This window comes from Macaca mulatta, chromosome X (assembly GCF_049350105.2).
Source record: "Macaca mulatta isolate MMU2019108-1 chromosome X, T2T-MMU8v2.0, whole genome shotgun sequence".
Taxonomy (NCBI): domain Eukaryota; kingdom Metazoa; phylum Chordata; class Mammalia; order Primates; family Cercopithecidae; genus Macaca; species Macaca mulatta.
In genome coordinates this window covers 112,423,890-112,440,516 of record NC_133426.1, presented here as the reverse complement: position 1 = coordinate 112,440,516, position 16,627 = coordinate 112,423,890, and the positions used below count along the sequence as shown (strand labels likewise).

The window sequence follows — 16,627 nt, the reverse complement described above, 5'->3', positions numbered from 1 at the left end:
TATAGATGATCTCTGATTATAAACAATATCTGAGGAAGACGGGAGGGCATAAACTAGGCACAAAATGGTAACCCGAGGTGGGAGTTGTAGATGTAGATAACAGGTTAGTGGTGATATTAATAAAAAGGTTTTATCAGTATTTATAGACTAATTGCCTGTTAGTATATAAGCCTCAGGTGAGTTATAACAGCAACTGGTGGAGTCTCTGGAGTCTCCTTGCTGTATGCTTTCGAGCTGCCTCCTTTCAAGATAGCATCCAAAACACTGACTACAATTCTGCAACATTGTTCTGCTTACTCCTAATAACAGCATCAGTTCAGCACAATCACCTGGTGCTATATAGCTCCAGCCTAATCTTCCAACTTCATTTAGAGTCATTCTGGTTCCCCTTCACTATTTCTCAACCACAGTGGCCTTCTTTTTTTTTTAGGTCCTTGACCAGATAAAGTTCTTCTTCTCTTCAGGACCTTCAAAATGTTTTTAAATCCTTCCCGAATGCTGTATCCCAACATTTTCCTTAGCTAACTTCAATTCACCCTTTGAGTCCCTGATTTCTTTCCATGGACAAGCCTTTCCTTAGCCACCCATCGACCCAATTTTAGAATAACTTCCCTGTGCTATTGTTTCTTATTACATCCTATCATTTTCCTTCAAAATGTCTTACTATTAGTAATCATGTGTGTATTGTTGTGTTTATTTGTTTAATATCTGTCTTTCACCTGGATTCCAGACTCCATGAAGACAGGAGCTATATCTGTTTGGTCATGATCTATTGTATCCACAACAGATGACACCATGCCTAATTTGTAGTAGTGCTCAATAAATGCTGGATAAATGAATGGGTCACCATAACTTAGGGAAGGACCTTCATGTGGCCATCAAAGACAAGAGGATTTACTTAGATACATCTAGTCCACAGCAGATGACACTGTGCCTAATTTGTAGCAGTGCTCAATAAATGTTGGATAAATGAATGGGTCACTATGTCTTAGGGAAGGATCTTCATGTGGCCATCACAGACAGGAGGATTTACTTAGATTCATCTAGTCTACAAAGTGTCCAAATGAAACCTGGTCCCAGAACTGAAAAAAATTGCCCCTTTAAGATTATTTGATTATATCTGTAGTATCAGGCCCATATTTAGGATTTTTAAAAACAGTTTTTCCATTTTTCAAATATATGCATTTATTTATGTGTATATATATACACGTGTGTGTGTGTGTGTGTGTGTGTGTGTGTGTGTTACCTCTTCTAATAGAGGTAGTACAGCATAGTGGTTAAAGGTCAAGACTCTAGAGCCAGATTGCCTGGGTTCAAATCCTTACTCTGCCACTAATTAGTTATATGACCTTGAATAAATGTTTATTGCCTCAACATTCTTGTGTATAAGTTGGGAAAATAATAATAGCAATTACCTCATAGGACTGTTATTAAAATTAAATGAGTTAATATGTGCAATACACTTAGAATAATGTTTGACCAATAATATTAAAAAACGATTATCTGTCAATTTAACTCTCATATAATCTCATGAGGTTGAAATAGTTTCCCTCATTTTACAGGTCATATAATAAGCAACCAGTACTTGAACTCAGGTCTATGTAGTTCCAAAGATGAAAGGTTTAAAAACAGATTCACATGAGGGACAGACAAACAGATGAGGGAACTAGAGGTTTTCAAACTTGAGAAGAGATTAGTGGAGGTGAGGGTGGTCATTGGTGGATGGACAATGGTAGATGTATTCAAAAATGTCTATGGTCATGATGTAGAAAAGGATTAGATTTATCCAGTATGACTCAAGAGAGTAAATGCATTAGCGATGGTTAATTATAAGGAAAGAGATTTCACCTAACACAAAAATATTTTAAGTCAAACACCTTTTCTAAAACTCAGCACTTTTCAACAACAAGACAGGCTGCTTTCTAAGAATGAGTTTCCTGTCACTGGACACATTCAGTCTAAATGGCTGGCTGTCATGAATGTTATTAAAAGGATAACTTTATTGGGAGAGAAGCTGAAAGAGATCACCTCAAAGAATCCTATGTACTCTCAGACTCTATAATTGAAAGATAATAACTGAAATACAACAACACATACCATTTATAATACCCAGAATGAAAATGACAGAAGACAGAAAAATTCCTGCTGAGAAACACATTGTAGCTCCTATGTACTTAGATGTACACTTACCCACTGGACATGATGTTTGGATGAACTGGTAGTTTGAAAATCCTAGGCAGTCTCTGATGCTTCTATTATTATTATTATTATTATTATTATTATTATTATTTATTTTTATTGACTTTTAATTCAGCTTATAAAAATGAACCTTATTTATTGTGCTTCTACTGAATATATATTTAACATAAATATAAAGCCCTTAAATACTTTAAAACATTTAATTGCCATGCTAATGCCAAATTTGGTATAATTGTGTTATGATTAAAAAGGCAGGTGACTTGAAATGAGTCAAATGGCATCTTCCATTCGGGAGCACCCTCAAATAATATGTACTAGGAGCATTTCAATTTACTTGATAGTGATGACAGAAGAGGAATAAATGCCACTGAACTGAACCGTCATTACTTCCCCATCCCCCCACATACACACACATTTAGGTGAGAAGTAATATTTAGATGCATCTTCATAGCATTACCCTGAGGGAATGTAGTGAGCTACACATGGGTCAGCTTAATGTCCCCATCACTAGTTCCTGAGGTGTACAGCAATAGCTATAGAGGATAAAGGCTTTCTCTTGGTATAATTAATGTCCCCATCACTAGTTCCTGAGGTGTACAGCAATAGCTACAGAGAATAAAGTCTTTCTCTTCTCTGGGGAAATAATCATAGCTCAATATTCACACTCCCTTAAAATATTTTAAGTCAAACACCTAAAATCAGTGACTGATTGGCAACAGCTTAAAATAACAAAACCAAGTAGATACAGATTCTATACATAGCCCCCTTTCCTTTTGACTAACACATCCCTGCCTTGTGAAAAGCTTTAGACTTTACTTTCATCTATTCAATATTCACCAAATTCTGTACTGAGCCCTTCAGAACTGTGTTTTTGAAAGGATCACAGGCAATAAAATTCGTTTTACCTTGGGCTTGAGCCTTATTCCAGAGGAGGGCCTCACTACATCAAGGAGAAATATCTGGTTAAAAAACAATGGGCTTGTAGCAATGCCTTAACATTCACACTACTGAACATTATTTTGGCTTGAGTTGTTGAAAGCTCATTTATTAAATCAACAAATAATTGTGTCTAGTAAGTTTCAGACTCTGTGCTAAGTGTTGGCACAATCAAGCAGATCAATTAAATATCTTAAAAATCTTCAAAGATAAATTTGTCCATCATAAGTTCTACACACAAGCTTCTTTCAAAATGTCCAAAAGGAATTTGGTGTCCCCAGAGCAATTGTTCACATGTTGTGGATAATGCCTATTAAGATTAGATATATTTATGACATGTTTAGAAACTTCTTCCTTGGGAGCTGAAAGAAAGAATGATAGAAAAAGAGAAACTACAGGTATACTTATATGTTGATGTTATGTTGAGGGATATAGAAACCAATCAAATAAATCTCCTCAGCTTTAGGACATCTCCTGGGCTTCTCATAACTAAAAGAAGAATCTTCAAGTCCACTAAGTGCTTGAGAATTCTGATCTCAGAAGCCAAGGCCATGGGTTCAATCTTATGTTGGCTGTGCTTCATGGTCACAGAAAAATTAGATTTAGAAGCCAGATTAGATTCATGTTTTTACCATTGCTTATTTAAAGATGACTGCTTTAGAAAGTAATTCAACAGATGCTTTCCCAATGTCTTGTTTATTTTTAATAATCACCTTCAACTTCTTATTTCCAATGAAATTTATTTTCTTAATACCAATCATTTTTAATGTTATGCTTTCCATCTGCTTGGCATTTGGGGAGATTTATGTCCCCTTCTGGGGGAATTTTTTTTCCTTCTCTACTCAGCTAAGGCCAGAGGATATGAAAGTTCTTGATTCAGACAAATGTGTATTTGAAACTCCACTCTGTCACTCAAGAGCTATAAGATTTTGGCCAAGTTACTTAGTATCGCTAAGGACAGGTTTTATCATCAGTAAAATAGGGATAATAAGTTGATTTTTATTAGAATGAGATAAGCCATATAAAGCACTTTATCTCAGGACCTGGACCTACTAGGTGTTCCACTAATGGCTGCTATTACTGGATATTATCATGCACTGCAAGTGGAGGTTAAACGTGGAGGAAATCAACTCCATCATTTACTAACTGTGTAATCTGGATAAAATTGCTTCACTTCTCTGAACCTTGGTTTCTTCATCTGTGACATCAGGATAATAGTAGTGTTCATTTACATGTGTTAAGGATTAAAGATGATATAATGCATACAAATTCCTTAGCACATAGGAAGAATTCTATAATTATTAGGTTAAAGTATGCAATAGCACAACCAAAAATCCCTTCATTTTATTGAGGACTCTCTCTAAATGGTCTAGTTATTGGATTTAAGTCATACAGTCAATGAAGTGTTGCATTCCTACACTATTATATGAGTGAAATTAACAAACACTGTTCTCCATAACTAAGTGACAGAAAACTGGTTTCCCATATTCTAGGGATGTGATCTCATCTAGTCCCATGTCCTCATACAGATTATTCCTAAATCTACAGTTTTGTCCTTATTTCTCCTCTGAGTTCCAACCTTATATATCTACCTATCTCCTTTACATTTCTACCTGGATGTCTATTAGGCATCTCAAAATTAATATGGCCTAAAAAATAAATCTTCACTACATACCTTGCCAAAAACCTATGGCATATCCTTTACTCCATTCTTTCTCTCATCCTAGAGTCTTATTGAATCTACATCCAAAGCATATTCTCAATATATGTACCTATTTTTCTCTGTCTCAACTGGCACTATTTTAGGCCAAGTGTCCACCATCTCTCTCCCGGACAACTACTGGGAACACCTTAACCTTTCTCCCTGCTTTTATGCTGGGCCTTCATATCTTGGCCTCAATCACATATTAAATGTGGGCCTCTGATGGGGTTAAGGACATGCCATCCCAAAATATAACTGTTAGAGACCAGAATATGCCACTCCAAATTATGCCTCTTTTGCATAAGGATTATTGAGCTGGTTATTTTCAGAAACTGCAGACACAGGAGAAGCTCTGAAAAGTTACCAATTTTTAAGATAAATTTACATCTATAAAGGAAATCTTATTTTGTAATGGTGTCTCCCTCTTTGTGCCAAGAAGAGAGGGATGACGAAATCACTAGAGACTCTTGATTAGTGGAGAAGGCATGGACTCAAATCTGCATAATCAATCTTACCTTTATTTAATGGTGCTTTTTTTTTTTTTTTTTTTTTTTGGCCTTCTGGTCTTAACCAGGCCTTTTCCATTTTTCCCTGTTGCAGAGAACTGTTGTATTTAAGCCTTAAGTCTAAGACAACTCTTTAAAATTTACTAATTTCTCTGTTTTTTTTCCTCATGTATACATAAAGTATATAAGTTAATAAACTTGTGTTTGCTTTCCTTTTGTTAATCTGTCCTTCATTACAGGAGTCTGTCCCAACTAAGAATTCTAGAGTGTAAAGAGAAAATAATTTTTCCTCCCTTATACCTCCATGGGAAGAGCACAAGGCAGCTCTGTGAGGTGAGGCAGTCTCAAGAGGTTAAAGCTGAAGGCTATCTGCTTACCACACTTCCAGTAACAGGGACAATAAATCCTTTGTTGAAGGGGAATCTGGATAGCGCAACTCTGCTCATAACAACAGATATCCTAATTGAAAGCTCTTACCTGGGTAGTTCCAGGACATAAATTTATAATTCTCTGATATTCCCTTACAGAATTATAGAATATTTAAATGTCACAGGACACTTAGATTTTACAAAGATTTTATGCTTTTATTTCAATTCTTTCAATGGCTCTGTAACATAAGCATTTCTATACTGATTTTTCACATGAGGAAATTGTGAATCAAAGAGGTTATGACTCAAGGTCACACATATAGTAATTGATGTAAAGGGAACTTAATCCTCTGTTTTGACTCTAAACTCCAGTATTCTTTCTACTATGCTTCACTACCTCCCTAACCATAGTTTAGTTGAGCAGAAAACATCATTTCCAACCATACTTCTTAACTGAAGCCTCTTTTTTTAAAAAATTAACTTTTATTTTAAGTTTAGGGGTACATGCACAGGTTTGTTATACAGGTAAACTTGTGTCATGGGGGTTTGTTGTACAGATTATTTCATCATACAGGTTTTAAGCCTAGTACCCATTAGTTATTTTTGCTGATGTTCTCTCTCCTCCTACCCTCCACTCTGCAATATGTCCCAGTGTCTGTTGTTCCCCTCTGTGTGGGAGCCAAATGATGAGAACTGAAGACTCGTATACTCTTTTTTCCTTCTATTTGTTCTTTCTGCCTAAGGGTGTATGCTGTGTGTGTGTGTGATGTGTGTGTGAGTGAGAGAGAAAGAGAGAGATACAGAGAGCAAGTATCTTTATTACTGGAAGTGTAGGTAAAATTGGCACATGCATTGAGAAAATATGGTCTCTTAATCAGGTTAAGGCCTTCTTGGAAAGACTTCTCTGGTTAATAATATGTTTTGAATAGTATCTTTTAAAAATTATTTGTTCTTTATGAAAATTACTTAATGACAATGCTATAAGTGTTTGTCTATGGGGCAGGAGTTAAAATTGCATCTAATCCCTGTCAGATAATCCCTAAAAGAGAGCTTCAAGATATCTTTGAATGCTGAGCACATGACGAAGACAAACTTCCACATTCAGCAACTCTGCATTTATTATTCACATATAGCAGGTAAGAATGGTAACTAAGCTTCAAAGAACTTTTTCAGTGTCAAAGCCTAAAACTTTGCCAACTGATTTGAGAGGGTGATCAAACCTTGTTAATTAGTCAGCCTGTGAGCCTGTCAGAAAAATTATGTGAAATTGTAGGTAATAACTCATTAGCAAGAAATAGCTATTGTTAATTATGACAAGGTCAGGAAAGTAAGAGCTTTCTGAATTTGAGAGGATATTAAAAATAATAAGGAAAATGTCTTAGAGTAGAACAAGACCCAAAATCAAATACAGGAAACCATGTCTGAAGAAAGGGAGCTTGATGGTATCCTATGAGTTATGTGATGCTCTGGGACCAAAGAAGCAAGTCCTCAGAATTGAGTAGCTGCTGCTTGAGGTTGTCAGTGGCCACTTAGGGCTCTGTTCACTGGCCCATATGCTCTCCCTTGTTTTCAGGGGAGTATCATCTTCAGTAGCTCATTAAAATTCAAAGTATGTTAGAATCATTTCGTTACAATTCCCTCATTGAGTTGGCCATTCAATATGTGTAGAGAAATTTTCTTGGTTGCCTGAGTAAGTTGGGAGAGCTAAAAAGAGAGGAATTTTTAGAAAGATGATAAGGTTCCAAAGACAAACATTTGCAAATAACAACAGCTACTGTTTAATAAGTGTTTGCTATGTACCAAGAACTTCATTAAGTATTGTATGTATGTTATCTAGTTTGTTCCTCAAAGCAGTTCTGGAAGGTAGATAATAAAACTATCCTCATTTTATATATGAGGAAACTGAGAAACAAAGATGTTAGGTCACTTGCCCAGGGTCATGGCAGTGCCACTAGATTAAGTGGTTGTGTCACTAGAACTCAGATCTGAGTAACTCTCAAGTCCATTCTCTTAATAACTCTTAAAATAATAATGATAATGACATTTTTATTATTTCTTAACATAATAATTTCTTAGAGCCAAAAAATTTGGATCATAAAAAGAAAATTGATAAATTGGACTTTATCGAAAGTAAAAATTTCTATTCTTCAAAAGATAATATTGTGAAGATGAAAAGACAAGCCATAGATCAGGACAAAATATGTGCCACACCTACATTTGACAAAAACTGTCATTAAGTATATATAACAAACTCCTTCAACATAATACAAAGAAAAATCACCCAATGAAAATGGGAAAAAAGACTTGTATGTATATTTTACAAAAGAAGATATAGGGATGCCTAAGAAGCACATGAAAGATGCTCAACTTCATCAGTCATCAGAGAAATGCAAATTAAAACCACAATGACTTACCACTTTACACCTATTATAATGGCTAAAATTTAAAAGATTGATCATACCAAGTGTTGGTAGGGAAGTAGAGCTACTGTACTTCTCATCCACTGCTGGTGGAACTATAAAATGGTAAAATTATGTGCATTATTTTTGCTTTTTATTTAGAAATAATTTTAAACTTTACAAATAAGTTGAAAATAATAAAAACAGTACCAAGAACACCCATATACTCCTAATCCATATTAATCTATTGCTAGCATTTTATCCATTTTGCTTTATCATTCGCACTCATGCTCATGCATATTATTTTTGCCTGAAGCATTTGAGAATATTTCATACACCAAGGCTTTTAGCTCCTAAAGACTTTAGTATGTATTTCTTAAGAGTAAGAATATTCTCTTATGTGATTGCAGTACCGTTATCAACTTCATTGAATTTAACATTGATAAGATACAATTATATAATCTTCCATTTGTATTCCAATTTTGCTTTTTAAAGTGTTTCATGTGCTTTTTTCATTTTTAATTTAATTTTATTTTAATTTTTGTGGGTACATAGTAGGTGTATATATTTTGGGCTACATGAGATGTTTTGATACAGGTATGCAATGTATAATAATCACATCATGGAGAATGGGATATCCACCCCCTCAAGCATTTATCCTTTGCATTGCAAACAATCCAACAATATTCTTTTAGTTATTTTTAAATATACAATTAAATTAGTTTTTTACTACCGTCACCCTGTTGTGCTAGCAAATACTAGGTCTTATTTATTATTTTAAACTATTTTTGTATCCACTAGCCATCCCTCCAACCCGTCACTACCTTTCCCAGACACTGGTGACCATCCTTCCACCCTCTATCTCTATAAGTTCAGTTGTTTTGATGTTTAGTTCCCACAAATAAGTGAAAACAGGCAAAGTGAATCTTTTTGTGCCTCGCTTATTTCACTTAACATAATGGCATCTAGTTCTATCCATGTTGGTGCAAATAACAAAATCTCATTATTTTTGATGGCTGAATAGTATTTCATTGTATACAAGTACCACATTTTCTTTATCCATTTGTCTGTTGATGGACACTTAGGTTGCTTCCAAATCTTGGCCATTGTGAATAGTGCTATTATAAACATGGGAGTGCAGATATCTCTTTGATATACTGATTTTGTTTCTCTTGGTTCTGTACACAGCAGTGGGATTGTTGGATAATATGGTAGCTCTATTTTTAGCTTATTGAGAAACCTCCAAACTCTTCTTCATAGTGGTTGTACTAATGTACATTCCCACCAACAGTGGACGAGGGTTCCTTTTCCTCCATGTCCTCTCCAGCATTTGTTATTGGCTGTCTTTTGGATAAAAGTCATTTTAACTGGGGTGAGATGATATCTTATTGTAGTTCTGATATGCATTCCTCTGACAATCAATGATGCTAAGCAGTTTTTCATATACCCATGTGCCATTTGTATATCTTCTTTTGAGAAATGTGTATTCATATCTTTTGTCCAATTTTAGTCAGATTATTAGATTTTTTTTTCTATAGAATTGTTTGAGCTCCTTATATATTCTGGTTATTAATCCTTTGTCAGATGGGTAGTTTGCAAATATTTTCTCCCATTCTATGGTCTGTCTCTTCACTTTGTTGATTGTTTCTTTTGCTGTGCTGAAGTTTTTTTAACTTGATGTGATACCATTTGTCCATCTTTGCTTTAGTTGCCTGTGTCTGTGGGGTATTACTCAAGAAATCTTTGCCTATTCCCATGTCCTAGAGTTTCTCTAATGTTTCCTTTCAGTAGTTTTAAAGTTGAGGCCTTTGATTTAAGTCTTTAATCCATTTCTATTTGATTTTTGTATAAGGAGAGATATATGGGTCCAGTTTCTTCCTTCTGTATATGAACATTTAGGTTTCCCAGTATCATTTATTGAAGAGACTATCTTTTCCCCATGGTAGGTTCTTGGCACCTAAGTCTAAACTGAGTTCATGGTAGATGTATGGATTTCGATGTGCGGATATAAATCTCTGGGTCCTCTATTCTGGTCCACTGATCTATGTGTCTGTTTTTATGCCAGTACTAGCCTGTTTTGATTACTATAGTTCTGCATTATAAATTATTATTATTTTTTTTTTGAGACGGAGTCTCGCTCTGTCGCCCAGGCTGGAGTGCAGTGGCGTGATCTCGGCTCACTGCAAGCTCCGCCTCCCGGGTTCACGCCATTCTCCTTCCTCAGCCTCCCGAGTAGCTGGGACTACAGGCGCCCACAACCGCGCCCGGCTAATTTTTTGTATTTTTAGTAGAGACGGGGTTTCACCGTGGTCTCGATCTCCTGACCTTGTGATCCGCCCGCCTCGGCCTCCCAAAGTGCTGGGATTACAGTCATGAGCCACCGCGCCGGGCTAGTTCTGCATTATAAATTAAAATCAGGTAATGTGATTCCTCCATTATGATAGCTTTGACTATTCTGGACCTTTTATGGTTTTATAAACATTTTATAATTTTCTTTTCTATTTCTGGGAAGAATGTCATTGGTATTTTCAAAGTTTGTGCTAAATTTGTAGATTGCTTTGGGTAGCATAGACATTTTAACAATATCGAGTCTTCCAATCCATAAACATGGAAAATCCTTCTTTTTGTGTGTGTCCTCTTCAACTTCTTACATCAATGTTTTATAGTTTCCATTATAGAGATATTTCATTCTTTTGTTAAATTTACTCCTAGGTATTTAGTTTTATTGGTTGCTATTGTAAATGGGATTACTTTCTTGGTTTCTTTTTCAGATTATTTGCTGTTGTATGTAGAAATGCTACTGATTTTTGTACGTTGATTTTGTATCTTGCAACTTTACTGAATTTGATTATCAGAAAGGTGGTCAAGGTAGCCAGGCTTTTGATATTCCTGTCAAGGTAGCAAAGCTCTCCCAGGCCCCATGCATGCCCAGAGGCGTCATTCAGAAGCCAGGGACTGGAGTCAAAAACCTCAGAAGTCTGTCTGTTGTTCTATTTACTGTAGATGAGGTTGCCCTCAAACCTTGAGACGCAGTCCTTCCTACTCTTCCCTCCCCTTTCTGCAGGCAGAGGAGTTTCAGCCCATGGCCACCACCACCACAGGCCCATGGAAAGTACTATGAGGCTACTGTCAATGTCCCCTTAAAGCCCGAGGACTCTTTAATGAGCTTGTGGTGAATGGTGCGTGGCCGAGGACTCTCCCTTTAGGGCCTTGGTCTCCCCTCTGGCCCAGAGCAGGTCTAGAAATGCCATCCAGGAGCCAAGGTCTGGAACCATGAACCAGGAACCCTAAGTGCCCACTTGGTGCTCTATCCCACTGTGGCTGAGGTGGTATCTAAGGTGCAAGACAAAGTCCCCTTTACTTTTCCTCAATTTTTTTCCAAGCATAAAGAGTTTCTCCCCATACCCACCCCAGCTGGGAATATGCTGAATCTCACTTGAAGCCAGCTAGTCTCAGAGTCTCACCGAAGGCCCATGGCATACTACCTGGATATCGCTGCTGATTATTCAGGGCCTAACAGCTTTTTAGTCAGCCAGTGATAAGTCCTACCTGGACTGTGTCCTTCCCTTCAAGGCATTGGGTTCTCTTCTGGCACAGAGTGGGTCTAGAAATGTTGTCTGGGAGAGACGGCCTGGAAATGGGGCCTCATGACTCTGACTGGTGTCCTATCCTGCTGTGGCTGAGCTGGTATCCAAGATGGAAGACAAAGTCCTCTTCACTCTTCCTTTTCCTCTCCTCAAGTAGTCAAAAGGTATCTTTTTTGGAGCCACAAGCTGTTCAGTCTGGGGTTTGGGTAGGGGTGGTACAAGCACTCTCTTAGCCACCTTGACTGGTGTCTCAATAGCTCTCCTGGCCCCCAAGACCCCTAGATCTGAGCTCCATTCAGCACTAGAACTTGCCTATGAGTTGCAGTCCAGGTGGCCTAGACTGCCTTTTAAGCTTATTTAGAGCCCCAGAGTACTTTAGCCCATGGTGGCGAAGCTTGCCAAAACTCAAGTTCTAACCACTTGGATGGGTGATTCCCCTCTAGCAAAGGCTAGTTTAAATATTCCCTCCGTAGGAGGGCATTAGCAGAGTTCAGCCTGGTTTTGCTTTCTGCCGAGACAGGGCAGCACTGAGTTCAATCCAATGTCTCACAATTCCTGTCCTTTCCATCTCCCAAGTGCATGTCACATGACTGCTTTCAGGGTGTGGGGGTGGGAGGGTGACATCAGCGATTCAAGACTGTTTTTCCTGCCTTCTTCCAGTGCCTCTTTGAGAAATACGAAGTTAAAAGCAGGTACTGTAAGTGCTCACCTGATTTTTGGTTTTTACGAAGGTGCTTTTTCTGTGTGTAGACAAATGTTAAATTAGTGTCCTCGAAGGAGGGACAATTGGTGGAGCCATCTGTTTGGCTACCTTGCTCTGCCCCTTCCACAATTATGTTTTAAAACAGTTTGGTTAGGCCAGGCACAGTGACTCTCACCTGTAATCTCAGCACTTTGGGAGGCCAAAGCAGTGGATCACTTGAGCCCAGGAGTTCAAAACCAGCCTAGGCAACTTTGTAAAACTCTGTCTCTCCAAAAAATAAAAAAATTATCTAAGCATGGTGGCATGCACCTGTAGTCCCAGCTACTCAGAGTCTGAGGTAGGAGAATCAATTGAGTCTGGGTGGTTGAGGCTGCAGAGAGCCATGATCACAACATAACACTCCAGCCTGGGTGACAGAGCGAGACCCTGTCTCAAAAAAAAAAAAAAATAGTTTGATTGTTTCTTATAAAGGTAACTATACCTATAATTCCACTCTTTGGCATTTACCCAAGAAATATAATAACATATGCCCATAGAAAGACTTGTATGCAAAGGTTCATAGCCATATAATTCATAATAGACACTAACTAGAGAATACCGAAATGCCCATAAGCTGTTAAGCTGAAAAAAATCTGTTATAGTCACACCATAATAAAAAAAGAAAAGCTGCTGATACACACAAAAATATGGATAAAGTTCATAGACTTTATGCTGAGCCAAATAAGCCAAACACCAAGGAGAATATTCTACAAGATTCCATATACACAAAGGTCTAGAATACAGTTATGTGTTGCTTAATGATGGGGATATGTTCTGAGAAATGAGTTGTTAGGTGATTTTGTCTGGGAATTTCATAGTGGGTACTTACACACACCTAGATTGTATAGACTACTACATACCTAAGCCATACTGTACAGCCTATTGCTCCTAAGCTACAAACCTATACAGCATATTACTGTACTGAATACTGTAGGCAATTGTAACACCAATTATAAATATTTGTATATCTAAACACAGAAAAGGTAAAGTAAAAATATGGCATAAAAGATGAAAAATGGTACACCTGTATAGGGCATTTACCATCAATAGAGTTTAAAGGTCTGAAAGTTGTCTTGGATGTGTCACTGAGTGGTCAGTAAATGTGAAGGCCTACAATATTACTGTATACTTCTATAGACTTTATGAACACTGTACACTTAGGGTACACTAAATTCATTGAAAAAATTTCTTAATAATAAATTAACCATAGTTTACTATAAATTTATTTTATAAAATTTATTTTTTACTTATTTGACTCTTTTGTAATAACAATTAGCTTAAAATGTGAACACATTGTATAGCTGTACAAAAATATTTTCATTGTTTATATCCTTATTCTATAAGCATTTTCCCATTTTCAAATTTTTTAGTTGTTTTTAAACTTTTAAAATTTTTTGTTAAAAACTAAGACACAAACACATATTAGCCTAGGTCTACACAGGATTATGATCAGGATAATCAATATTACTGCCTTTCACCTCCAAAGGTCTTCAAGGGCAATAACACATGTGAAGCTTTCATTTGCTATGATAACAATGCCTTCTTATGAAATACCTCCAGAAAGACCTGCCTGAGGCTGTTTTACAATTAACCATTTTTTGTGTATGTAGGAGGAGTACCCTCCAAAATAACAATTAAAAGTATAGAATAAGTAAATACAAGAAACAGTAACATAGTTGTTTATTATCATTATGAAGTATTATATACTGTACATTATTGTATATACTGTATTTGTATATGACTGGTAGCACAGTCGGTTTGTTTACAACAGTATCACCACAAACATATGAGGAATATGTTATGCTATGATTTTATGATAGCTGTGATGTGACTAGACAATAGGAATTTTTCAGCTTTGTTATAATCTTATGGAACAACTGTTGTACAGGTGGTCTGTCACTGATTGAAACATTGTTATACAGTGCATGACTTATATACAAAACAAATCTATATTTTAAAAAGATAGCAAGAAAAAACTCAGTGGTTGCCTGGGGCAGGGATAGGGGAGGTGCTGGAGATTGCCTACATAGGGGCACAAAGGAAATGTTTCAACCTTAATTTGGTTGGTAGTTTATGGGTTACATTTGTCAAACCTCATCATTCTGTACACTTAACATGTATGTTTCCTTGTATATAAAGTATACTTCATTAATGAATGATTTTAAAAATTTTATAAAGAGAAAATGCTTTTAAAAGATACCCTGATTGAAGGAAACTGGCTCAGTAAAATAAGTGAACAAAATAAGTGACTGTTATTGAAATGGTTTCCAAGAATCAATCTTCCATCCTAAAAATCAAATCCAACCCACCAACTAGGGAAGCACTTAATACATAAAGATGGATATGCAATAACTCCCATTCTTGGCTGTTACACCTACGGATGGTAGCTTTACTTTTCCCAGTAAGACATATTCCCAAATGGGAGACACAGGCAAGCAGACAGCCTCTTTTCTGTTCACATATATTCTCTATTAAAAATAACTCCATGAATTTGCTGGCTAGATAGAATGAATCTATCAAAGAAAACATCATAAGGCAAAAAATACTTGAAGTAAAATGAACACCTACTGCAATAAATTAGACTGTTATCTATTCTAATTAGCTTAATCAGATCCCCAATCTAATTAGAACTCACTTTGAACCATACTAGCTTTGAAAAGTTGCCCTAGGTCTTGGCCTGGGCACAAATGATGTTTGTTGCCTGCCTGATCTGTTGGCTCTGATTGAGAGTGTGGGACATCAGAGCTTGGCATGAGGATGGTCACTTTAGGCACCGAAACCTCTTAATCACTCACTCGTGAACTATAATTACTCTCTGCTAAAACCTTATCTATTCCTGACTCACAGGCTTTTCCACTTCAGTTTAAACTTCTGGTATTTTTCCTGGACTGAGGATGGAACAGGAACATCTTCACCATACTCAGGTTCCACACACTTGAAAAGGAAAAACTAAAACTTAACAAAGATGGAAATATCTTCTTTGAGGAAACTCTCTATAATTACCCCAACTCTCTCTCTCTCTCTCTCTCTCTCTCTCTCTCTCTCTCTCATATGCATTATTTTTTAAATTGTAAAATATAGATAACATAAAATTTACCATTGTAACCATTTTGAATGTACAGTTCAGCATCGTTAAGTACATTCGCAATGTTGTATGACTATCATCACTATCCATTTCCAGAACTTGTTCTTCACCCCCAAATACCTCTTTTAATGAATAATATTACCAATATTTATCTCCTTGCTTAAAAACTTGTAATTTCTTCATAAGTTATTTGCTCTCTACAATTAACTGATTTAAAAGAGAGTTCACCATCAGGCTTCTTTCCCATAATTTTTTTTTTCTTTCTAGAATCTTTAAAATATTTTGAGCATACAGAACTAAACCATTTTAAGCAGTGGCTCAGAATAGCAGTTTACTCACAAACAGATTGTGGCACAAGGGGTGTGACATTCTCCCATGTTTCAGGGGATGAAGTTTCAGAACAGATCCTAGAGAGGAGTTGAGTTTCTCCCTGCTGAACTCTGCCTTTATTTCCGGAAGTTGCCACCATGTAATTTGTAGTGAATCATCTAGCTAGAATAGCATGCATGGCAGTTTGGATTTTCTTAGACATAGACAAACCAAGAAAACCGGTACACTATATGCTCACTAATATTTATCTTTAAAGTTATTTTAAGTATAATAAATTAGATAAAGTTAGTAAATAATTAGGTTAGTCATGCAATTCCACATAGAACAAGCGGGAAACAATAGATATCTGTGAAGGTTTTCTAAGTTGTGCTTTATGTATCCCATTTCTCTTAACAGGCTGTCCAATCATTTTAAAAAGAACTCTGGTTTTATCTATCCCAGATTAATCACAGTTTTAAAACAATTACATTTCATGGTTTAAAATGTTCCATTGACACTTTCTTGTTCTTTACTAAAAGTCAGTAGGAGTTAAGTCACAAACATATACTCTCTGCTTTTTTTGTTGGATAAAATAATTAATTTCTGCCTAGGTTTTAACTTGAAGTTCTGCTTTGCTTGCCCACTTACTCTTTCCTTCCCTATGAGTTTCCAAGCTGCCTTTTAAAGGTATGTCACTCCTTAACGGTTTTAAAAATTCTCAGAATTGCTTTCTTTTGGTGAATGAAAAATCTTTAATTGACATTTTAAGCCTTGATTACTTAAAAGAGCCACAT

General features: G+C 36.4%; 1 protein-coding gene across 1 annotated transcript in view; it reads right to left on the bottom strand.

The window, feature by feature from the left end:
* Positions 1-15,614, bottom strand: part of IL1RAPL2 (interleukin 1 receptor accessory protein like 2) — a 167,361-nt gene extending 151,747 nt beyond the window's left edge. Inside the window, exons 1-2 of the mRNA XM_077988414.1 lie at positions 15,537-15,614; positions 15,285-15,373 (exon numbers count right to left, since the gene is read on the bottom strand). Coding sequence (XP_077844540.1) covers positions 15,285-15,373; positions 15,537-15,614 — 167 coding nt within the window. The remainder of the gene's footprint in view (positions 1-15,284; positions 15,374-15,536) is intronic.
* Positions 15,615-16,627: the final 1,013 nt, after the last annotated feature.